At 36.6% G+C, this 26,245-nt stretch overlaps 1 protein-coding gene across 2 annotated transcripts in view; it reads left to right on the top strand.

Annotated features, from left to right (window-relative positions):
• LOC589151 (intraflagellar transport protein 140 homolog) overlaps nucleotides 1-26,245 on the top strand; it is a 60,408-nt gene that overhangs the window by 14,602 nt on the left and 19,561 nt on the right. Inside the window, exons 2-18 of one of the 2 annotated variants that reach the window (XM_030984505.1) lie at nucleotides 799-1,022; nucleotides 1,338-1,559; nucleotides 4,315-4,445; nucleotides 5,259-5,362; nucleotides 6,480-6,655; nucleotides 9,361-9,455; nucleotides 10,223-10,329; nucleotides 10,747-10,988; nucleotides 11,768-11,878; nucleotides 12,627-12,696; nucleotides 15,226-15,317; nucleotides 15,936-16,063; nucleotides 17,274-17,391; nucleotides 18,313-18,452; nucleotides 18,799-18,970; nucleotides 20,897-21,022; nucleotides 22,956-22,988. In XM_030984505.1, the coding sequence (XP_030840365.1) occupies nucleotides 879-1,022; nucleotides 1,338-1,559; nucleotides 4,315-4,445; nucleotides 5,259-5,362; nucleotides 6,480-6,655; nucleotides 9,361-9,455; nucleotides 10,223-10,329; nucleotides 10,747-10,988; nucleotides 11,768-11,878; nucleotides 12,627-12,696; nucleotides 15,226-15,317; nucleotides 15,936-16,063; nucleotides 17,274-17,391; nucleotides 18,313-18,452; nucleotides 18,799-18,970; nucleotides 20,897-21,022; nucleotides 22,956-22,988 (2,211 nt within the window). In that variant the 5' untranslated portion in view covers nucleotides 799-878. The remainder of the gene's footprint in view (nucleotides 1-798; nucleotides 1,023-1,337; nucleotides 1,560-4,314; nucleotides 4,446-5,258; nucleotides 5,363-6,479; nucleotides 6,656-9,360; nucleotides 9,456-10,222; nucleotides 10,330-10,746; nucleotides 10,989-11,767; nucleotides 11,879-12,626; nucleotides 12,697-15,225; nucleotides 15,318-15,935; nucleotides 16,064-17,273; nucleotides 17,392-18,312; nucleotides 18,453-18,798; nucleotides 18,971-20,896; nucleotides 21,023-22,955; nucleotides 22,989-26,245) is intronic. The other variant, XM_030984506.1, reaches the window with a different exon arrangement.

Below are 26,245 nucleotides of genomic sequence, written 5' to 3'. Positions count from 1 at the left end.
GTGCGTACCACTAACATGTACGTGCTTAGGGCAATTTACTTTCAAGACCGTAGCACAATGCCTAGCCCTACTGTGTAATTAGCACTGCAATGATGTTATACAGGGGGAGGGGGAAGAGGAAGAGGAAGAGCATGCTGAGAAAATATCGAAAGCTGGAATTGCAACAATTTATAAAATACATTTTTAAGAAAAAAGGACAGAAATGGCATTCTGACATCACATGCTATACCCACAAATATTTGTGACTTGCCTTTGTTCAATACAAAATGAGTAAAAGTCACATGTTCAGTGTGAGATCATGGATCCTGCAAAAATCTGTTCTGCATTTGTAGGATGTTGTGATGCCTACTACTATACTCTGTACCACTTTACGGACCTGTTGTCATTAATGTAGGAACTTATACAGATTGGCAACCCCTCTATCCCCCCAAATAAAATAAAAAACACAACAAAAAAACATGCACGTTCGCGGTAAGAAAGTACTCATAGATCAAAAATAGGATTTTTGTTCAGTTGGGGTCGGCAGCTCTGCACTGGAGCTAAACCAATAATACAAACAATTTATTTAAAATAGGCAAATATGGTTTAGATTATTGTAATTTCATTTTTTTTGGACAAAATTGTCCCTTGACTAAACCTGTAACAAACTTATAGTATTTGATCTTTATGTTGCAATGCAAACAATTTCATTGTCAGAATTACCTCTTTCAAATACCTTTAGATATGTTGAATATATTCCCAACCAGTATACAGAATCACATTACTGGAATTATACTTTCTTGTTCATTTATCACACAGATGTGAGGACTTTTACACTTTGAAGAAAAATTGATTGATGTACCAGAAAGGAACAATTTATTTGACCACTCAGTGCAAAGATGGCCATTTTCTTTGACCATCGAGTCCAGTCAGGGTCATCTAGCCATGTAGACATTGCATGGCATAATGAGCAACCTTTACTGGCTGTGGCCATGAGAGGACAGCAGGGGGAAGGAGGTGTTGTTCATGTTTTCAATGAAGAGGTAAGCAAACTTTATTCTGTTCTCTCTGTCTTCCATTTTTCACAGTTTCATTTCCCATTTTTTTTCATTCATTGTTTTCATTTCCATTGAATCATCTTTGAATAACAAGAAATATATTTTATTTGAATATATTCTTGTTTAAGTTAGAGTGAAGAAGTTTAATATTGCAGTCATAAAGATATTCAATTTTCTGTGTTGGAGGTACATTCAAGGTTTAGTTATCCTTCCTTTGAATATTAAAGAAACCCTAATTTGTTACGTGCTGACATATAGTTCTTTACAACATTCTCTGAATCATTCTCTGTATCTGACTAGGGCGAGCCACTTCCAGTGGCGAGCCTCCAGCGCTCATGCTATTCCACCTCGCTGGCCTGGCACCCCACCCATCCGTCGGTGGCCGTGGGCTGGGAGAGCGGAGAGATTCTGATCTGGAACGAGCAGGATCAGCAGCTCCAGGAAGCCAGTAAGCTGCACAAGGCCCAGGTTTGCCTGCTCCAGTGGAGCGCCAGTGGTCAGCGCTTGCTCTCAGGAGATAAGGTTTGAATGAAATTATGCTGTAAAATTTGAGTGAATGTAGACCAGAAGCACTGGTCTAGACTAAAAAAAGTTTCATGCCTAGAAAAAATGAACTCTAAACTTTTGTAAATTATCAAGTTTCTTGCTGCAAAAATGGTTTGGTTTACAATTTGAGACAATTTTTTTTCACAATTTATTGGTTTACCATACATATACAAATAGATGGACCCAGGGACAACTCGGCCCCGCTGCCCAAAATGGTCAGTTTTTGCTGGTTACGGTTAGGATTAGGGTAAAATGACAATAAATGACAGTTTTTGCAGCGAGGCAGATCTGTCCCCGGTTAGCCCGGATCCAAATAGATACCTTGAACATCTTTTTTTTCTTCTAGAGAAAACAGGGAAAGGGCATGTAATTTGCAGAAGTACAGTACCATTCAACATTCATTGATTCAAGTTCCTTACGGCGTCTATACCGTCTTTTATATCCTGCATCAAAAATGAATTGGTTTTTGATTGGTTAAGAGCTTGTCAAATGACCAGAAATATTTCAACTATTTTTAGGTTGCTCTGAAAAAGTACTATTTGAGATTAGAAGTACCGTAATTAACGGTGTATGAACCTCCCTTGTGTATTATTGGCACCGGCCTCTTTTTCGCCCTAAAAAAAAAAAAAACTTTTTTTTTTTTTTTTTTTTTTTTTTTTGCCGACTCTGTCGGCAGCAAGCCAGGTCCGTGTTAAAAAACCCACACGGGGAAGGCCTTTCATTGAACTGCGAGATGCAGCTGAATGTGTAAGATCATTAATGTAAATTAAAAAACAGTAGAGGACCTAGGATAGAACCTTGCAGTACGCCGTGTAATAGAAGAAAAATTGGAGGAATTATTATTATAAACTACATATTGATATCTATCAGAAAGATTACTTTCAAACCAAGATGACAGACAAATTTGAGTGTTGTTCCAGTTTCCAAGTGGTGAGTCAACACACCGATTGCTGAGCTGGCAGACATTGCCAGGCATAGCGCCAGGTGGAGGGCATAAATCAAAACTTAATTTTTTTTTGTTTTTGTTTTTGTTTTGTGTACCGAGTATAAGACGCACCCCGACTTTGATTTTTTTTCGGCGGCAAAAAAGTGTGGTTAATTCACCATTAATGACGGTACTTTTCGGGAGATCATTTTTTAATTTTTTTTATTTGATATTTTTCTTCAAATCTTGATATAATAATTTTTTTTTAGTTTTAATTCTTCTTTCGTAGAATCTGTAATTTTTAACCTTTAAAATTTCAATGAAATTTTTCTAAAAAAAGATTTTTTTTGAGGGGGGGATTTTTAAAAAAATACATTTTTGATGCATGATATAAAGCAAATATACCATGCCTTCTTTTTGGTTAAAACTATGGGCCTCAGTGACTCTAATAGTACTATTTGAGTCACCTCTTGCGCATAGTTTTAACCGGAACCTCTCAAGACATTGTATTTTGCACGCACTAAGATCGCCTGTGCTGTGGAGACCAGTTTGTGTGTGCGAGCTCCCGTCCTTGATGTATTTCACTTCTCAATCTAGGTATTGTCAAGGCTACTCCTGCCTGCGCCATGCAGCGACAGAAGCTGACTCAGTGTTATATGCTCTGGCTCCTAACCATTAGGAGCCAGAGCATATAACACTGAGTTCCTATAGGGAATATATTTATTCAGAAGGTCATATCTCAGCCAATACTTAACATATTCAATTGGTTTTCGACATTATTTTATTTGCTCTTTGGAAAAATGAAGAAAAAATTGAGAAATTCTAAAAATAGATTTTTATGACATCACAGCTTCGGTATTCTATAGACTGGTAGTGGTAAAACTGCGGTTCAAGGGTTTTGGGTGCAAAATATCCATTCAATATTGTTTAGATATTGCCTTCAGAGGTTTAGATGGCAGTAATTTAACCTAAATTCACAAAAAAGCAGAAATATATGCCCCAATGTTCAATGTTGAAGTGCATTCGCGATATCTATCCAGGCTGGATCGATATGATAATTTACCAAATATATCAGTAAGTAGGCGGTTTCCTGGCAAAATTTGTATCACACGTATTAGTCAAAATATATTCTTTCACATGATTAGTAAAAATAGCTTCCATTACATTTTTCGAGAGGGGGGCGTTTCAAAAACTGGTCTATACCTTTAATGCTCCGAATGTTTCTTTTTCTCCAATTGCTCTTTTTTCTTATTTGTTTTACATTATTGAATGGCAACTGTTTGAATGTAGACGAAGGAGCTACATTCATCCAGGTCCGCATCTGACCTGGCCGGCGGTACATGTAACGCTGTAGTCAATGAATGCTGACTATAAATGAAATGAAGATCAGAATTATCAATTTTTTTAAACCCAGTAAATGCATGTAAAAGTTGCAGGAAACATTACAAATTTTGATTTGACAGAATTCTGTACCAAGTAAATATTTGGATGTGACTGTGGCAGAACCAATTGGTCTTTATGGATAAGGTGTTCCAATGTTATGGAAAAGGTCTTAGATCTGAACAATCAATTTTAGGAACAAAAGACCTGTCTGACAGTCATAAAATGAAGCAGTAGCCAGTAGTATACATATGAATGTAGTGTTGTATTTTTCAGTCAAAACCAAATGAAGATTTATCTTTAGGGTAAATGGACAAAATAAAACAAACTAGGGCCTATAAACAGAAAATACAAAGAATATTGGATAATTGTAGAATAGAGAAGGAAGGTTGTAATTCCTACTTTCATGAATGCTCCAAATTGTAGGAAGGGAGGTTGATCATGTGGAAGAGTGATGGGAAGGGGCATCTCTCCAACAGCCCTATCAGTCAGCTGCCGTCCCAACAGACCCCCACTCAGTGCCTCTTTCCCCATGGTGGACCAGGACAGGAATCAGGGTAAGAACCCAATCAGGGAAACCCGTATTTGGAGAAGAAAAAATGTAAATTGTCATAACAATCTGAAAAATTGTACAGAACAAGCACTTGCCATTAGTGCCTACACAGAATTTTCTTTTACCTTTACGTTAGTGCAGCAAGCTTTGCGCAGAAGATTAACCAATGACTTGTCCTAATTTAAAAATGTTATGACAATCATAAACATCATTTACTAATATAAAAGATGACATTGTTTTCAGAATACCATCCCTAGGCATGCAATGCACCGTCATTTGATTTTGGGGTACTTCAAAGTCATTTGAGCACCACTGGATATGTCAGATGGCTTTAATACTCTATAAAGAAATGTATGTTCTAAAAGATGGCATGGGTTATAGCCATCAAATGAAAAATATAATTCAGAGTTCTCTTCATGTTGAGGATTTCAACTAAACTAAGAAATATGGGTATCTAAATGATGAAATTGTGTACCTCTGAAATGTCAGATAAAAAACGTTCTGCTGTAAAGAAGAAAAAAAAGAAGAAAAAAAAAGGATCATTATTAAGTGTAATGCTTACATGTAGTTTTTGTTTTCATATTTACCCTGTTTGCATATCTTTCTTGATATATCTTTAACATTCTCACTGTCTCTGTTATTGTATCTCTCACCCTGTCTCTGTTATTAAATGTTCTCTCCATATCTGGAACTGTCCTTGACTCGTTGTTTCTATCTCTCTCATTCTCACTTCTTCTTTGTCTGTTTGTGTTGATCTCTGATGCTGTCCATGTCTCTCTGCCTCTCCATATTTGTTTATTACATCTATCATGTGCAGGAATCGGAGTGGAAGTGTACCATGGAATAACAGTATCTTCAGCAAGCCTTCTTCAAACAGTCTCATAGGGGATGGTAATGCCTGCTTTGTAGGGGGAGAGGAAGGTAAGTAAACCTTCTGAAAGACTTCATTCATAAGAAGGCTTGCTGCATATTAATCCTGTTATTCTAATTTCACAAATTAGATATTTCAAGAGCACATCTGTGAATGTAACACTATATAATTAAAATCACATAGATGGTGAATTTATTGTTTAGCAGATGTTTTCCCTCTTATTTTCTATACAGAGTGAGTCAAAAAAAATTTACACCGAGAAAATTGCTAATTATTTTAAAAATCATCTATGAACAGTAAATTATTATACATCTTATGAAAGAGTGTTTTATCCCAAATTTTTGGGTATCATTTTTGTGTGGTATGTCTTCACGCTTGGATGAACGGGAGGCATTGTTTGCGAGAGTGCAACAAATTTTGCACTACAGTTTGTATTATGTTGGGATTAGCGGAGTGAGAGAAAGAATTGAATGTATCAAATAAAATGCATTGCATTTGCTTTTTACAGAAGCAAAGTCACAAACGCACACACGTGCACAAAAGTTGGTTGATATTCGATATTTGATATGTGTGGCATTATTAATTTGTTAGGGATGTTATTTTGATCTGCAAAGACCGAATTAAAACCCAAATAAAAATTTAAAAATTATTCAAACATCACATAAGCAACTTTGGCGCAAGTCGATTTTTGCACTCTGGCAAACAATGCCCCCTGTTCATCCAAGCGTGAACACATACATGTACCACACAAAAATGATACTAAATGATTAGGGATAAAACACTCTTTCATAAGATGTATACTAATTTACATGTACTGTTCATAGATGATTTTTAAAATTATTAGCAATTTTCTAGGTGTAAACTTGTTTTTGACTTAACAAAGCTGTTTATAGTTGAGAAAAGTTCAATTTAGTTCTTAAAATATATATATACTGTTATATATTTTAGTATTGTTATATGGTGCAAATTTGGAATGGGTGCTATCTTATGATTCCATGATTAGAAATCGAATGTCATTCTCTATGTATGAAATGAATTATAATTGGGAAAAAACTGCTTTGGTTGAAAAGCTTCCCTATGCATTTCTCTCCCAATAGTATTGTGCTGGAATTGGATTTGATTGATTTATATCACGATGACAAATATTCACCTCCTACTGTTCTACAGGACACATTGTCTTTATGGATGACAAGGGCAATATGTCCCAGGCGGTGACGGTAGAAGGCCCCATCAAGAAACTGCTGTACAATAGCCACAGGAATGTCATGGTGGTGGTCACCAGATCAATGGCTCTCTCACAATACAGTGTGTCACAGGATGGCAAGCTTACAGAGATGATGAAGGTATGAGAAAGGTTGTCTTTATAGAAAATGTGAGGTAGAAATCAGTGAGAAATGTGTGTGCTTGTGTGTGAGAAAGAGAGATAGAGCAACTGTAAAAAATAAATTTAATACATGCTGTTTTTGTACAGTGAACCATGCTAACTGCCCCCCCACCCCCCTGTAGAAATTTTGTGACTACCTTATTTGCCTGCGATAAGGCCGCAGCGCCGTATAGGCCGCACCCCCGATATCGACATTTAAAAAACAAAAAACAAACAAAAACAAACTTTATGTCGAAGGCGGGATTCGATCTCTTGCGGACACATGTAGATTGGGACCCGTAACCAGCGCCTTAGACCGTTCGGCCATCCCAAACTGATGTAATACCCTGCTGTTTTCTCTGATGTATACATTGAAATGAATTGAAAATGGCGACTTCGCGTGCTGGATGCTTCGCGGCAGCTCCGTTAAACGGACCCTTCTTTTACTTTTGCAATGCATTGGCACGAACTTAGATCAAGATCTATCGGTAGATGTTGTTTTTGGAAGTTTATTTTCGTCTTCATGTCAACAATGCAAGATAAAATTGTCGGTAATATGTGTGGAAATGTCCTGTACCATAGTGGTATAGTAATTTTACCGTTTGTAGTCCCATATGTGTAAATTCGTGCTGGTTTGGACTTACACTTTTTTTTTTTTTACTGTTTTGCCGTAAAGGGCGCACCCCAACTTTTTGATATTTTCTTTTCCAAAAATACTGCAGCCTTTACGCCGGCAAATATGGTACTCCGAAACCGGAGTACATAAGAAATTATCAAAACAAGAGATAACATAAAGAATAACCTGGCTCTTTCAATTTTTTGTGTTGTATTATTATTCCAAATGGTCTAACAAATATATGTAGTGAAAAGGAATGCTTAAATATGAATAATGTATGATTTATGGGCAAAAATGTGAATTTTATGACCTTATTTGCATAAATTACCATAAATATGCAAATCAGTGAATTTTTCAAAAAATTGAAATTACTATAGTATTCAATACACTTCACTTGACACGTATGCAAATTTTCGCGGTGATCGGCAGTGAAACGGCCGAGATCTTGGGAGGGGGGGGTCAAATTGACCCCCCCCCCCCAGTAAAAACTCTGTCTGAAATAGCCCAGTTAAAATAGGGTTAAAGTAGCTGTGCAAATATTTAAAAAAAACTAGTTTTATTATTGCACAGGTGAAACTTTGATTTGACAATTTTATCAAAATTCAATCAGTGAAACGGCCAAGATCTTGGGAGGGGGGGGGGGGGGTCAAATTGACCCCCCCCCCAGTAAAAACTCTGTCTGAAATAGCCCAGTTAAAATAGGGTTAAAGTAGCTGTGCAAATATTTTAAAAAACTCGCTTTATTATTGCACAGGTGAAACTTTGATTTGACAATTTTATCAAAATTCAATCCTTGGAAACATTTGAAATAATGATTATTACCAATCACAAAACGCTTAAATGCAGCCCCAGCATAGCACATGAAGAGCTCTCCGAACATTGCTGAGATGTGTGACATCACAGGTTGGGCATGACTTACACAAGCAGACAACATCCCATAGAGAATGAACATAGTTGCAATGCTATTATTTCTCAAATTATAATGAGTTTAGTGTATATAAATGTGATGGCATTTCACATCATTCAAAAAGAGATATGAAACCAATTTTGATAACTAAAATCTTTTTAGTTTGTAAATACACAAGATAGGGGATAATGAACGATCATAGAAATCACACTGTCAAATTGAAATCCCCCCGGAATGATAGCATGGACGGCATTTGTTCCCTCTTGAAACGCCGAACAAACTGCAGCAGAAATACAATGGCGTATTATTTTGTTTACAAGCGACGGATACCTTTATTTTTTCATCAAAACAATACTATCCGTGGGATTTAGAATGAGGCAATAGATTAAACATTTAGCCTGAGGGTAGTGAAGTAAGAGAATGGACTGAAGAGAAGATGACAAAACAGGCGCTAAAAATGTGTGAGATGTCATGGCACATTGTCTGCTTGTGTAAATCATTCCCAACCTGTGATGTCACACATATCAGCAGTGTTCGAAGAGCTCTTCATGTGCTATGCCGGGGCTGTATTTAAGCGTTTTGTAATTGATAATAATCATTAGGTACTTCAAATGTTTTCATTCATTGGATTTTTTAAAAATTTTCATCTATGCAATAATGAAAATAAAGTTAGTTTTTAAAATCATGGCACAGCTACATCAACGACCATCTTTAGAGAAAGACCACAGTTTTTGCTTTCCTTGAAAAGTGTTGTCATTGAAACCTGCAGAAAAGTAACCTATACAGTGTGAGTCAAAAAAAAGTTTACACCCAGAAAATTGCTAATTATTTCAAAAATCATCTATGAACCGTAAAAAGCCGATTTTTGCACTCTCGTAAACAATGCCTCCTGTTCATCCAAGCGTGAACACATACTACACAAAAATGATACCAAATGATTTGGGATAAAACACTCTTTCATAAGATGTATAATAATTTACTGTTCAAGGATGATTTTAAAAATAATCAGCAATTTTCTAGGTGTAAACTTTTTTTTGACTCACACGGTAGTTAGACAATCTGCTTTAATATGAAGGTCACATTTTTTGATTCCCTTGAGCAGGCTTTATATATTAGGTTTCAATGTATATTTAAATTCTTCTGATTCAATTTGCCGGTATAGGTGAAGCTGAGTGGCAAGCCCAATGATAGTGACTGTGACATGGTTTGGGCTGGTAAGGGTATTCTAGCTACTGCATCTGGAGAGTCATTAGTCAGGTAAATACATGTACCATGTATTTTTTTTTTGCTGGGAGAGACTTTGGGGTGATATTGCAGCATATATTCTTTTCCAACAGAATAGTTCGGATAACACTTTAAATTTATGATAATATGCTATTTAAGTTTTGTTAATATATGTACATATATTATGTAAAAAAACATTTTGACATGAAGAAATTATTGTTTGTATATGTTGTATTATACCTTACATTTTTATGTTCTTTGTTATTCAGTTATATTATATTTGGAAAAATGCATAAATAAAAAAAAATTAAAAAAAAAAAAATAAAAAATATATATATATATATATATATATATATATATATATATATATATATTCTTTTATGGTACAAAAAGCTAGGTAACAGATATTTTCATCTTGCTAAAAACTACTTGGTAAATTTCAAAGTACAAATTTTTAATGTATCAGATCCAAGTTTATTATTTAAACTATGTCCAAACAAGCTACTGTCTTCAAGTCATCCTCGAAAAAGAACATTTAAAGAATGTATTACCGGTAAGCTCTTTTCCAATTTTACTTTGCATTACCTATGTGAATTTCACTGCATTCTCTAGATTATGAATTTTGGGGAAACTTTGATAAGACATTTTTTGATGTGCTTTGTTATGTTTTAGTTAATTACATATCAATATAATATTTCTTTTATATGTCTTTTCTCCCATTCACTCATCTCTCATCTATGTCTCTCTTCACATTTGTCTTTCCTTCTTCTCTTCCCCCCCCCCCCCCCACTCCCCATCAGGATGTGGGATCTTGATAAGGATGATAACTATGTTCTTGCTCTGGATAAGAATGTAGGCTTTGAGATGGGTGAAAATATCACTTGTGTTGCATTCTCTTCAAAAAAGGGTAAGATGCCACTTTTTCATAACAAACAATGATTTAGGTGGTGATGATGATGATTGTGATGGGGGTGATATTGATAATTATGAAGATGATCATGATAATGATAGTAATGATGATGGCGATGATGATGGTGATGATCATGATAATGATGATGATGATGATGACGATGATGATAATAGTAATTTCTCGTTCGCACTGAAACTGTTGTTGCTGTCAGGTCCTGTAACTCATTCTTAACAATGGTCAACATTAAAAAAATCATCTCTATGAAAACTATAAAAAAAATCTCATTTAGATAAAGCAAGTAAGAGTTATTAATGTAATCAAATGGTAGATATTGCAACAGATATAGAAATGTAATGTTTAAAGCTCAGATAACATTTATAAGCTACTGGTTTGATACTTGTTTCATGAATCCAGGTATACTGGCAGGAGGTACAGACAGAGGCCGGGTAGCCATGTGGCGCTATTCCCCTGTTCCAGGTGTCTTGGGGCGTAGACAGGAGGGGGAGACCAAGTGGAAGCTGCAGGCCCCCTGTAACCTTGAGGGGCAGCTGGGGCAGATCAAGTGGGGGTCCAGGAGGGATCTTCTGGCTACCAATAGCTTTGCTGGGGTGGTGATCCTCAATGAACACATCATGAGTGCCAGTATGAAGGATCAGGTCTGTAATCCTTTTCAATCCTGTTGAATTTACTCCAGAAGAACATGTATTTAATTGATTAATTTATGCAATTAATTGATCTTTTGTTTTTTCATACTTTTAATTTTTTTGATATTTTTGTCATTTGTTATGTGCCTTTTGTAATTTTTGATGCTAATGCCTTTTGTATACATGTATATCCCTACATGGTCAATACTATCTCTTGTAGTATTTTTTATTTCCATAAGCGCTGTGTATCTGCTCTGTGATAAGACACTTTAAATATGTTTTGTATTATTAAGTATTGTATTTCATTACAAAAATATGTATTGTACTTGGATGGGTACAAATGTACCATTTTGCTGAATGAAATACATGTAGCTGGTCATTTTATGAAACTTTTTTTATTTTATAAGAAGCAAGTGGTTTGGAGTGACATGTAGATAGATTTGATATCATACATGTATTTACCCTTTTTTAGGGAAAATCCTTGGCTACATGTAAGGCTCAAATACATAAATAGATGAAGTCAAATTTACATGCAGTTGTTCACCAACTTGTTATTTGTTAATGTACATCACTCAGGAACATCCATATATTCAAAGGCTACATTACTATAGAGACTATCTACTCGCATTTGCTTCCTGTTACTGGCATTAGAGATATGCATCATGTAGTACATTAGGTCATAAATATTTTGTCTTGTTCTGCTCTGGGGAGATTAGATTTAAATCTTTGGATTTGTTATAATGAGTCAGATTATTCCATGAGTGTTTTATGATTGTCCTCTCTGATTGCAGGTTGCAGTAGTCCAGGCTGGACCCAGTGCTCTCTCAGTGGATGTCTTTCCTAATGGCTCTCATCATGATATCAAGACAGACATACATATCAAGGGCATATGCAACACGAAGGTAAGGCTTTGTGATATCCTGCTAAGTGGGATATTTGCTGGACAGACCATTCTATACTGTTTATAGACTGTGCAACAAATCATTTGGACAGCTTATGTGATCATAAGACATGAGCTATCCTCTACAAATATACCAAAGAATTAAAAACAGTCAAACCTGTCTTTGTAGCCACTTCTCTGTAAATTTATCCCAACCATAGCAGTCATTCATATTGTGTAGCTTGAGGGAGAAATATGTGTTGTATAAACTGTCAAGGAAGGTCATATGTCTAGGATGGACATATTCATTCTATACTGTTTATAGACTGTGCAACAAATCATTTGGACAGCTTATGTGATCATAAGACATGAGCTATCCTCTACAAATATACCAAAGAATTAAAAACAGTCAAACCTGTCTTTGTAGCCACTTCTCTGTAAATTCATCCCAACCATAGCAGTCATTCATATTGTGAAGCTTGAGGGAGAAATATGTGTTGTATAAACTGTCAAGGAAGGTCACATGTCTAGGATGGACATATTCAAAGTTTTTTTTGGTTGGCCTTAGGAGATGGATTTGACTGTATGTGTCGTGATTTATTCTGATAAGAAAGACACAAGTAGAGCTTTGCAATGGCCTGTGTGTTTCATTCAAACAATAGAATTATTAAGATCTCAGAATATTTTATTAGAAATGGAGCAGATATTGTTTGACCTCTTTATTATAACATAATTTTCTTTGCCCCTTCCTCTCTGTTTTGCCATAATAGGACCATGTTGCTGTATGGAACGGCAAGCAGGCAGTAGTCTATGAGGTCAGCCAAACCATCAGGGCAACAGGCAAGATGAATAGATCAGTAAATGACATTCACTTTGTCATTGACAATATCAATGACAATGGGAATGGCAGTGTTACATTGATAGTATATACTGAATGTGTTATTTACCATGAATGTCAGTGGTTGTTAAAGGTGCAATATACTTGTTGGATTCCTTATGGTATTCCAAGTGATTCCATACATAACAATACAATATTTTTCAAACAAATGATGCAGTTTTATTCATTTCTTTATAATTGTGGTGAACAGGGCTCAAATTAATTTTTTGTCCACGGGGGCTCTTCCAAAATAAAAAGCGCCCCCGTGAGCCTTGTCACGGGGGCTCTTTTAGTACTGACGGGGGCTTTTTTTAAATACAAATTTACATTGAATTGGTGGTACCCATGAAACTCCTAAATTATTTGGTATTTCAAGCCAGTTATAACATGCAGCTAATGGTTAGCCCGTATACATTTGCCCCCTTGCCAACAGGTTTCCTTTTACTAACTTTAGCTTTCGGTTGATTTACTGGTCGAGGTTCATTATTTGCTGGTGTTTTGGAATCAGATTTCAGAGGATTCACGATTTTCACAACAAAAAACTTCTCCACGTTTCGGTCCTTGCGCCTGCGATTGCCTCTAGCTCCAGCAGATATGGGGCGGCATGCGTGCACACCAGTATACTACCGGCGCAGCCAGTAATAGCCGCTGCTGACGACCGCAGTGCACTGCAAGCTTCCGTTGTTTGTATCTGTAATGTACGGAGATGGGAGATATAGCGCAATCTTGCGGCCAGAAGGCGTTTATTTCTTTACAATATGGCAGCCTCTAGACACCGAAAAATTCGAGCGAGAAATCCAGCACGCTATTAAAATATAACTTCCATAGTTCCATTTCATTTGTTTAATTAGGTTTGATAGTTGAAACTCAATATTGTGTGAAATTTATAACAGAAAGGATAATCTTGATTTTATATTTGTTATTTATATTCCACGGGGGCGATTTTTATGCCTCCGCCACCGAAGGTGGTGCCGGAGGCATCATGTTTTCGGGTTGTCCGTCCGTTTGACCGTTATCACAATATCTCAAGAACCATTTAAGATTTAAACTTAAGACTCGGGAATAGTATTTATCACCATAGGAAGACGATCTGATTAGATTTTGGAGTACGTAGGTCAAAGGTCACAGGTCACAGAGGTCAACTTATGAAATTCCTTGTATTGAGTTTGTTAGCGCGATATCTCAAGAACCATTTGAGATTTAAACTTCAAACTTAAGGATAGTATGTATCACCATAGGAAGACGATCTGATTAGATTTTGGAGCATGTATGTCAAAGGTCAAGGGTCACAGAGGTCAACTTATGAAATTCCATACATTGAGATTGTTATCATGATATCTCAAGAACCACTGGAGATTTAAACTTCAAACTTAGTGATAGTGTGTATCACTATAGGAAAACAATCTGATTAGATTTTGGAGCACGTATGTCAAAGGTCAAGGGTCACAGAGGTCAACTTATGAAATTCCATACATTGAGATTGTTATCATGATATCTCAAGAACCACTGGAGATTTAAACTTCAAACTTAGTGATAGTGTGTATCACCATAGGAAGACGATCTGATTAGATTTTGGAGCACATAGGTCAAAGGTCAAAGGCCACAGCGCACATTATGAATGCAAAAACAGCTTGTGATCGCGTTATCTCAAGAACCGATTGATGGATTCATGCCAAAATTAGGTCATGTTTGTTACTTGCAGAGCCAATGAACTGAGTAGATTCTTGGTTCATAAGGTCAAAGGTCAAAGGTCATGGGCCCATTATGTATGCAAAAATAGCTTGTGAACGCATTCTCATTAGAACTGACAGATGGATTACTATTTAACTCAGAACATCTTGCAGAGCCAATGAACTGAGTAGATTTTATGGTCATGAGGTCAAAGATCAAAGGGTCATATATGTATATGAGAAATTGCTTGTAATCACAATATTCTGAGAACCTGTCAATGGATTACCATTGAACGTGAATTCAATTTTTTTTTTCTGTTTTGGTTTGTAAAATTGCTCTTTAACGGAGGCATCATTTTCGACTGCGCGCAGTCGAATTCCATCTAGTTAATTTTGCAATCGCCACCTTGAGCACTCTGACGGAGGCGATTGTGTAGCTCACGGGGCGAATTGCCCATCGCCCCCGTGTATTTTGAGCGCTGGTGGTGAATGAAAGACTTAATAAAGTCTACATTCCTTGGAAAATAGATTATGCCAAAAATACTTCTCTAATTTGTTTCCATCCACCCTGTTCCATGGCACCTAAAAGAGGTGAAGCATAGTCCGATTTGTTTAACCGATTCAGTGCAACATGTTATCCTTTTTACTCTTGCTTCTGTAGGTCTTTGTGAGATGAAAAGTAAGTAGTAGTATCCACAGGGTTAACATAACATGCATGTCATCTGCTGAGAGGCAATAGGGTATTAAATCACAAAGATTCGTAATCAGAAAATTTTAAGTACATATATTTGATAGTAATATCCCAAATCCTTTGACCGACAGGGACCTTCTCAACTGACTCCAAGATGGTTCGTATCCATGAGCAAAATGCCTATACCACGGAACCAGGAAAGATACAAGTCAGGACATTCCAGGTATGTAGCTTTCAAAGCTTTCTCAATAGGCGGTGTCACACAGAGGCCAACAATCCAGATTTTAGTTATCCTCTTAATTGCTGTCTGTCATCAATTATCCCATTAAAAACCCTCTAACGAAGCAAGAAAATTCTCCCTTGAAAGGAATTTTCAAGGGATTTTTTATAGGATTTTTCTGTGTGACACCGCCTATTTTGGAAATAATTTCCAGAACTCATCTCAAGATAATTTAATTTTTGAAAATGTTTGACTTTGTTGCGGAGTATAGTTCCAGCTAGTTTAAACTCAGGATGAGATGATTATAAATTCCTTTATTAGAGGATGCCATACAAAAGAAGTAGAGTTTGAAAAATAATTGAAGAAGATTTCATTTATCATCTGTTTTCCCCTTTACATTTGGGGTTAGACGTTGACTTTCTATCAAGGCCCATGACTTCCAGTCCATAGCATTAGCATGAAGAAGGTTTAGCAGTCTCAGTTCCTCTGCCAGAGTCTCACCCCAAGTTGTCCATGATATGTCCTGTAACATCTGGCCAGGTACATGTATATACATAATTCACTGAAATAAATAACCAGTCCTGTTATTACCCTTCATTTCCTTTGTTATACTGGTTGCAGGGCACTGTGAAGCAGCTCATCTCCATGAATGAGAATGAAGGGGAGCCCTGTACCATGGATATGATGGGGAATTACCTAGTTGTTGGAACTTCAGGAGGATTTGTGAAGATGTATGATGTGTCAAGGAGGTAAGCTGTCTCATTCTTCACAGGTTGAAATTTGCCAAACATTAAATTTGTATGAATTAATATTCCTCTAAATGTTTAATGGAAGGAAATGAATGTACTGGAAAGAAATTTACTATACTCTCAATGTCAGAGATCACATATGCAATTTGTAAATGATTTATAGCAGGCCTTCTCAACTGGCGGCGCGCGCACCACCTGTGGCGCTTGCGGTCAGTCGGAGTGGCCCGCTAATGTTGCACCAACAAAACAAAAATCAGAAATAAAGAAAGGATATACATATTTTAGAATTAAATACTCAGCTAAATCAAGAAATTGCAGTCGAATTTGAGCCAAAAATGCCTGCTTAACAAACAGGAAGAAAGGGGAATTTATCGTTTTTTACCATTTTATACGAATCTAAACCTAAGGTCTGAACCACAATTAGCTTACGATGGGATACCAATTTTATCATCTTTAACATCTTGTTTTTATTTGTTATATTTGCACTTTATTTTGACATTTCCTGTGTTTATTGCACACAAAAAACTACATATAAATATACCTGTAATTGTAACCAGGAATTGTACTAATTTTTCACATCAATATGAAATTATGATTGATTATATTGTGGAATGAAATGGTGTTAAAGATGCCCCATTTGGGCCTTAGAAAGCCCTAAATCCACCAGCTTCAGGGGGCTCTGCCCCCTACTACCCCCCGTTAGGGCTTCGCCCCTGGACCCCACCAATTTTAAGGTCGGTCGCTATGCTCCCTCGCAGCACAGTCAACCATACAAGGTGGCACCTCAACTACAAATTCTTTTCGTTTTGGCACTTTTAATAGACTAGTTGAGAATGCCTGATTTAGAGCAAATAGGGTACTGGGAAAAAAATTGATTTCTTGTTTTTGTCATTTTTTATCTATAGAAGAGGTTTTTTCTTCTTTTTCTTATGATCATTCTGTAAGAAAATAATATGTACATTAATATGCTTTCCATTGTTTCCTTTGTTCATTTGGTTTTCGTTTTTGTTTCGTTTTGTTTTGTTTTCTTATAAATCTGTTTTAAAAAACAGAAGATATTCAAGAATTAAAACAGTGAGGAGATAAATTCTACTCTTTCATTCATGGATATCTACAAAGTGAGGTACATATGCATTAACCATGATCTTTCTTTAAGTATGTGGACATATGGTTTGACATCATTGTACTATAATCTTATCTTGTTCACCAGAGAGGCTAAGCCTCACAATGCTCCGAAGAACTTGATGGATGTTATACCAGGCATGGGAAGCATTCTCATGGCTAAGGCTAACTGTAACAGTACAAAGCTGGCCATCATCATCTCCAAGGTATGAATTATTCCAATATATGACATTCTGTACTGTGAGTTTATCTAGAAGAATTCATATTTTTGATCAATGAAATCCTGTTAAGTGATTGGTCAACAGAGCATCATGTGACCCAACATAACATTGCTATGATGTAACCGTGATGTCATCCATGGTATAGTGCAAACTATACCATAGCACTATACCATGGATGACATCATATATATGCGATTGATCAAGATCAATGTACTATCGGTCGCGGTCGTGGTATGTCCATCTGCGCTGCTCTCACCAGCCAGAGCACCTGCAATATACACTACTTCAGTGACAGTTAACATAATTATTATTATTATTATTTTTATGAAGATTGGTTTGAAAAATATAAAACAAATATATCATGCACTATTTCAAGCCACTAGTTCAAATTCTGGATTCCTTGGCGACAGAAATAACACTATTTTTTGGGGGCTACGCCCCTCTGAAAATAGTGCTATTCCTGCTACCTCGATCCATAATTTCAACTAGAGCCTCTCAGTGCATGGTATATTTGTTTACTATCCCCCAAAAGGAATTTCCTACTGCATAACACTCTTTACATCATACCAAGCCTACAGTACTACAGAAAGGACAAACAAAATTACTACGATTCTGCATTGATAGATTGATAAACCTTGGCAGCAGATAATTTACCTTAGTATCTTTTTTCTGAAATAATCTTCACTTGATATTTGAGCACCAAGTATGTTGTGGACCAGTGGATACCAATTTTGTGATGTCTCTACATGTACCTTTAAACTGTGTGCAAGACATTTTTTTTTATAGAGATAACTTTAACTTGATACTTCTTCATTTTAGTGATATATTATTGTGTGCAGTCTTAACTGTAAGGAGCTCTTTACTTGTATCACTCTAGCAAAACTTATCTGCATTTTGTTTACACAGAGTGATGGCACCACTGACCCCAAACTCTATGTGTGGGACCCTGATCTGGACACCTTGGGTTTCTTTGACCTCAAGACAGGTCATGGTGACCAGGAGGATGAGCCTCTTAGCAAGGATGATGACATCACCGATGCAGAAAGGTAACTCGACTTGGGAAACTTTGCAGAATACCCCACCACACAAGTTACCTTTACATTGACCCTAGAGCCTAACACCAACCTGACCTGACCCCCCACTCTCTCCCCCCACCCCCCCCCCCCCCTCTTTCCAGTGAAATATAGAATGGAAAAAGGGATTGTTAGTGAAGGGTAGAACTCTGTCCCACACCCTCCTCATAATAATCAATAGCCTTGTTAATTTGCATTTCATCCACCTAGTAAGACTGGTGCCCCTATAATGATACCGGTGTGTCTGCAATTTCATGACCCATGATACCCCTAGTTTCTAGATATATATTCACACTTTTCTTATGATCAATCTCCTTAGGGGTCGTGAGGAAGCCGCCCAGGACGTAGCAGGCCGTTACCCCACCAATATCTTCTGGGATGCCCACGAACCCAAGCTCTTGGTATGCGAGGCTAAGCTGTCCCAAAATGAGGAGACCAGTACTACCCCTAGGAAGGCAGCTTCCCTTCTTAGCACCATAGTCAATACACAGGTAGGAGAGCTGCAAAGCTACATGCCGTCAAACCTGTCATAACAGCCTCTTTTAGCAAAGTGACTCGGTGACATTGTTGAAGGCTGATGAAAAAACTGTGCAAATTTTTTATGAAATGTTACTTATTATATTCCTTCTACTGTACCTACTCTCTAACAGGCAAAAAATCCTGAGAAAATTCTCAAACCACAAAGATATTTATGGTTTTCTTTGAAGGCGTCACTATGCAACACCCTCTAACAGTGATTAACAGTAAATTCTCCCAACTATTTTTTAATTTTCCCAACCGTTTTTTCTTGAAATCAGATAGAAGACGGGCTTTAAAAAAACTGTCAACACTTAAATGTCTGGAATGGTATATAGAGCCAATTTATTGCTTTGTGACGATTTACATTTACCTAAATTGTAATAGTATAGTTGGGAGAATTAAGGAATTGATCAGATCAGTGTTTCCCAATTTTTATCATCAATAATGGTCCATTTTCACTCAAACTTTCAGATTATCTTTGATTGTACATCTAGCATTGAAGTCACTACCTTAGCACTATTTTCTCTCATCTGAACAATGTTACCAAGTCCCTTTAAAATGCCACCTGTATAATGAATGTGAGGAAAGGCCTCACATATTATTATACATGATATTCTATATTTTGAGATGGGCTCTAGAATGTAGCTAATAGCTAACCTTTATTCAAGTCACATGTTCATACTTTAATTTTTCCATTGCACCAAGCTATGCAAATTTTGTAAAACAGTATGCAAGTTGCGCAGCGCTCTTGATCCACACATCTTAATGTGTTCAAAGTTTGGGTTCAGACGTCTTGTGATGCACATAGTTTGGTGATGATGTGCACACTGAGACGCATTGTGATAATACTAATATTTGGCTGTGCGCACTGCACGATGTGAGGCCATCCCAAAAAGCAAATGGCAGTCTCCATGATTGTGCGACTCTTTGCTTTTTGATCGGGTTTGTAGTACATTTTTTGACATTATATTCATATTGTAGACCTGTCTTATGAATAGAATAATACATAATTATAGTTTGTACATTAGAGATATGCACTGCAGTTGGTTAAAGCTTTTAAATCTTGAGCTCTGGTATGGGCATCGTATGTCGAGAGAACATGGCTATAATTCATTCTGGATTGTTTATCCTGCAGCAGATTGATTTAATTGTTTGAACCAGTAAAATAAAAACAACCTGGAATTGGCAGGATATGAGTGAAAAGCATGTTTACGTACATGCATTGCACGTTTTGCAACTTGTTTTTTTTTTCAAACTATGGAAGCACAAAACCCCTAGACCCCCAGCCGTTGTGCGCTACCCTTGCTATGCTTGCTTCGCTATAAAGTTGAGGAAAGGTGTATGATTCTCAGTGGCATCTCTGGCTGTAGCCATTCACCATATATTTTGTATAGACCATGCTATCACAGATTTCTATTTTCTTTGTGTAATTTTGAAACCACATATCATTGTCTATGATGACGGAAATGTATTTACAGAATGAAGATACAAAACCCAGTCAATCAAAACAAATCCATTCCAATATTATTCATGTATACAATGACCAGATTTGACTTCTTGAGCAGAAAGTGGGTTGCAGTTGAATTTGTTTTGATATTGAGGTTATGAATACCGGTAGTTACATGAAAAATAAGATACATATCAAAATGTACCAACCACCCAAAAAACTTCTATAAACTTCTTACTTCTATAAAGATACATTGAAATTATAATTACACTATCAATTAACATGGAAGAGATTTGTAAGTTTAGGTGATTGGTAGTTATTACGCTTTAAAATGTTATGTATGTTAGTCTTTAGTTGGAAAAAGGCATGACACCTCTACATAAGAGTGATGGTCGTTCAGTTACACTATACTATCAATTAAAATTGAGTTGATCTTGTTGTTTGTCCATAGCCTGAGATGATGGTGGTATCTCTCTTCACAACCTTGGAGCATGGTGTGGTTCTCCAGGATAGCTTTGGGCACATCCAAGGTACCTTACTGGGTGTAGAAGTACCCTACTTCTACTTCATCAAGAAGGTAAGCTTTCTCTTCACCTCTAGTCGGTATGTCTTCTAAAGCTTTAGGTTCCTCAAACGTAGATTTAAAAAAATAATAATAATAATGGCAGAAAGGAAGATGGTCGGACATGATGTGTAGGGAATGGGATTTTGGTTTTGGTAGAACCAAGATGTTTTGCATATATTTCTACTTCTACTTTATGAAGTCGATGAGGGTCCTCTCTCCAGGGGGGGATTTCTTTTAGAGTTCTTCTCAAGTGGAAAAGACAATAACAAGGACAATAACAAGGACAGTAGCAAGGTAGGATATACAATACATTTGGACTGGCAAAATGCCATCAACAGTGACATTGACAAGGTCAAGGACAAGAACAGTGAGAATGACAGTGAGTAGGGCAAAGGCCATACCAATGACATTGACAAGGCCAAGGACAAGAACAGTGAGAATGACAGTGAGTAGGGCAAAGGCCATACCAATGACATTGACAAGGCCAAGGACAAGAACAGTGAGAATGACAGTGAGTAGGGCAAAGGCCATACCAATGACATTGACAAGGCCAAGGACAAGAACAGTGAGAATGACAGTGAGTAGGGCAAAGACCATACCAATGACATTGACAAGGCCAAGGACAAGAACAGTGAGAATGACAGTGAGTAGGTCAAATACCATACCAATGACATTGACAAGGCCAAGGACAAGAACAGTGAGAATGACAGTGAGTAGGGCAAAGGCCATACCAATGACATTAACAAGGCCAAGGACAAGAACAGTGAGAATGACAGTGAGTAGGGCAAAGACCATACCAATGACATTGACAAGGCCAAGGACAAGAACAGTGAGAATGACAGTGAGTAGGGCAAATACCATACCAATGACATTGACAAGGCCAAGGACAAGAACAGTGATAATGACAGTGAGTAGGGCAAAGACCATACCAATGACAAGGTACCAGGACAATACCAATGACAAGGGCCAGGACAATACCAATGACAAGGGCAAGGACAATACCAATGACAAGGGCCAGGACAATACCAATGACAAGGGCAAGGACAATACCAATGACAAGGGCAAGGACAATACCAATGACAAGGTACCAGGACAATACCAATGACAAGGGACAGGACAATACCAATGACAAGGGCAAGGACAATACCAATGACAAGGGCCAGGACAATACCAATGACAAGGGCAAGGACAATACCAATGACAATGGCAAGGACAATACCAATGACAAGGGCAAGGACAATATCAATGACAAGGGCAAGGACAATACCAAAGACAAGGGCAAGGACAATATCAATGACAAGGGCAAGGACAATACCAATGACAAGGGCAAGGACAATACCAATGACAAGGGCCAGGACAATACCAATGACAAGGGTAAGGACAATACCAATGACAAGGGCAAGGACAATACCAATGACAAGGGCAAGGACAATACCAATGACAAGGGCAAGGACAATACCAATGACAAGGGCAAGGACAATATCAATGACAAGGGCAAGGACAATACCAATGACAAGGGCAAGGACAATATCAATGACAAGGGCAAGGACAATACCAATTATGCCAGTGACAATGATTAACATAGGCAATGAGTTATATTGACAGTGCCTATTACAGCAATCCAAGATCACAAATGTATTCACTACCATAATATTATAGGCCAGTATGTCATTGTTTATGTTTCAGGGCAAACCTGTAGTATATGATATTTGATAAAGATTTGCCACCTACAACACTGAAATAGTCCATACCTAACATCCTATTTGTAGCGAGACTTAACCTTGAAATCACATACTTTTTTAAAAGTTCACTTTGGATTTGGATCCCACCATTATTGTACTGTACTTGGATATGCTTTGGATTCGACCTTTGTTTTATTCTGCCATTGTGTTGGATTTGGATTTGACCTTTATTTGACTTTGTATTTGATTCATGCCTATTGAAGGCTGGGGAAGGGAAAGCAAAGAAAGGAGTATTAGTAAGTAGTTCACTTTCTTGTGTGTGTTTTATCCATAACCCCCACATGTCATATTTTGTTCCACAGAATTAGATGTCTAAAATGTTCAAACAGTGTTGTACTGTACCAGTTCATGCACAATGTAGATAAAATCATGCTCAACAATATCTTGTCAAAGGGAATATAATTCATTGAATTTTAATACCCTAAACCTTTTATATGCACTCAACATTTTTCCTCAAACTTTCTTGCATTTTGCAATTTTATTCTTTCCTACCTACATTTTTATCATACCTACAATTATCTTATGTTCAGTGCAAAGTCTCATTGCTATTACTTTACAATAACATTTGACACGTTTCTTGACATTAAACTGCCTGTAATTTTTTAACTTTTTAATCACATGTGAATAACTGTACTAAATAATAATCTCTCTTTATTTCTAATACCTTACTTTACTGGTTTCTTTCTCATTTTTCTGTTCCCCAGATCCCAATTAAAGTTAAATAATTGTTGCTCTTTTTCAAACAAAGGAATTTGATAATGTGTATGTTTTCAAATTGATTTATCCTAATAGCACTGATCAATTTGCTGCAACTTTATAAAAAAAAAATACTGTGCTTATGTATTAGTTGCCATGCTTAGCACTGCTTTCGAGAAAGTATACCGGTAGTAAGCAAAAAATTCCCGTTGGTGAAGGTGATGGGACAAACTATCACTTCCGAGGCGATCAGGATGTAGCTATCTTTCCAAAGCAAAGCTGAAGAAAGATAGCGTATACATTCTGATCGCCGAGGAAGTGATAGTTTGCCATCGCCTGAAACCAAAAGGTGATTATTTGCTTTATATTCTACATCAGAAACATTTCAATCCTTCCATCATTTTAGAGCAACAAATCATCAATTAACAGCTAGCAAACGGTGTACGATACGTACAATGTATGCAGTACTTTACGTACGTATGCGCAACGTATAGAAGGAAATGTGTTGGTTGCACTGTGTAGAGAGTACTTTTATCTTCAGTAAAAGTGTGTTGTACTGTGTAGATAGTACTACTATCTACACAGTGCAGCGAACTTTTCTTCCCCCATCAATGATGGGTGAACTATCTTTCATCACGTGATTTACTTTTGACCAATCGTAGCGCAAGATTCTTTGTATGTGGAATATTATACAGTTATTTACTGGCAGGGGGTGTAATATAACATTATTTGGACTGCTGAAGGGAGTTATATTTCCCAAGTGGTTATATTTTCCCAAAGCGCGCAACGCTTAGGGAAAATATGGTCACGAGGGAAAATATAACTCCTTTTAGGTCCAAAGAATTTATATACCCCCTGCCAGTCAATAACTGTTATATTAGACAGCCTTGGGTTTTTTTTTGGGGGGGGTCCATCTTTTTTTTTTGCCCGAAATTGTTTTCATTTTTTTTTTTTCGGTGACAATGAAAATTTTAGAAAAAGAAGTGCAAAAAAAAAAAATTTGGCTGAAAAATAATATTTCGAGATAATTCAAGAAATAAAAAAAATGCTTATTAAAAAATACATTTGAAAAATAATTTCAAGGGAGAAGAAGAAAAAAATTCTTGCCGAAAAAGGCATTTATTGGGGGAAGAAAAAAATGTGGACAAAATAATTTCAAGGGATAAAAGAAAAATATTGAAAACAAAAAATGACCCTTGGTAATTGTGTAATGGGGGTGTAATTGTTGACATACAGTCCTCAAGAGGGTGACATGCATTGATTAAAAATATATTCATTTCACCAGCTGGTAAAATATAACCGGCTAGGAAAATATAACAATTTGGATCCTCGCAATTGATATCATGTGACGAGCTCTCCACCAATCACATCTCGGTATCTATCTAAGCTATCTAATGTAAAATAATATATCTCCCCCTTTAGTTAGATGTCAGTTGTATATTACTTGACATTTCAGGAACAAGCCAGATGGCAATTGCCCAATTTTTTTCTGTCTCTGTGTAATTCCGAATCAGGCACCAAAATGTTAAACATTGAGATATTTCAGCATATTTCTCTGATAACCATGCAATAACTATCAGTCTTTTGATGGATATCTTGTCAACATGACATGTGATTGTAGTTGCATTATTAAAGCTACAATAAAAATTAAAAAAACATACTAAATGATACTTAAAGCCTTCCAATATGATTTTTAAAATCTTCTAAATAGATTTATGCACACTTCCAACTCTTTCATTCTTCATTCTAAATGTTAGATAGAATTACCTTAACAAGTTTTTGTTTACTTGATATGTGGAGATTTCATTTTGTGGTCATTTTGCTAACATAATTTTGATATGTTCCTGGGCTTTTACTCTGGACTGCTTTAAATCTTCCTATATAGATATATCTGTAAAGCGCTTTGAGAGGGCATTCGGTCCTGAAAAGCACTTTATAAGAACTAGCTATTATTATTATTATTATTATTTAAAGAGAAAAATATCATGCTTTTTGTTCAGAAAATGATAGCTGATAGCTCTATCATTTCCGTCCTCAATCATTACCGGTGCCATCAAGATAGATCCCAACATGCACCTCTGAGCAAATAATGCCTGTCAACACAAAAGAAGGCTTTTAAAATCTTTTGATTTGCTCTACAAATAATGTGAGTGCTATAATATTGATATATCTGTAGATTGGTATGGCAGAAATTGATGTTGTTTTTCCAAGCTCGAGACATTGTTGTCACTTCAAAAGTCTTTGGGTAGAAATTGATGTACTACATGTGTCAAGTGACAAAAAGCTTTTGTTGTTCCCTAGCTACATTCCCCATGTGTAAGTGTAGAAATTGATATTTGTATTAAAAGTCACTAGTTATGAGGTATTGTACATTGAACATGTACCTACACATGTAATATAGATTTTTGGCAAGTCTGTGGCCCAGCAATTCACTACTGGTATATACAACTATACATGTACTTCCCATCTTGTGTACATAGTCATTCCTATAATAATAAAAATAAAGTGTGTACAGTAAAGCTTATTGATTTCATGGTGTTGCTACAGTTGTATTCCCCATTGCTGTCTATTGGGAATAAGTCCATGTACATTTATGAAGTAAGTTGTTTTTTTATAGAATTTGTGTCATAATTGTGTTTTTCTAAATACATGTCACAATGTGCTCCAAATGTCTTAGGTTCCATGTACATATATGAGCATACAGTATTACATGTACTTCTTAAAAGAGAAAGTGCACACTGTTAAATACTCCCTCTGAATGGAGGTAAAACTAAAAGTGACTTAGGAGTTGACTAAT

This window comes from Strongylocentrotus purpuratus, unplaced genomic scaffold, assembly GCF_000002235.5.
Source record: "Strongylocentrotus purpuratus isolate Spur 01 unplaced genomic scaffold, Spur_5.0 spur5_scaffold_14, whole genome shotgun sequence".
Taxonomy (NCBI): domain Eukaryota; kingdom Metazoa; phylum Echinodermata; class Echinoidea; order Camarodonta; family Strongylocentrotidae; genus Strongylocentrotus; species Strongylocentrotus purpuratus.
The sequence above is the reverse complement of the archived record's forward strand: the minus strand, read 5'-3'. Positions and strand labels throughout refer to the sequence as shown.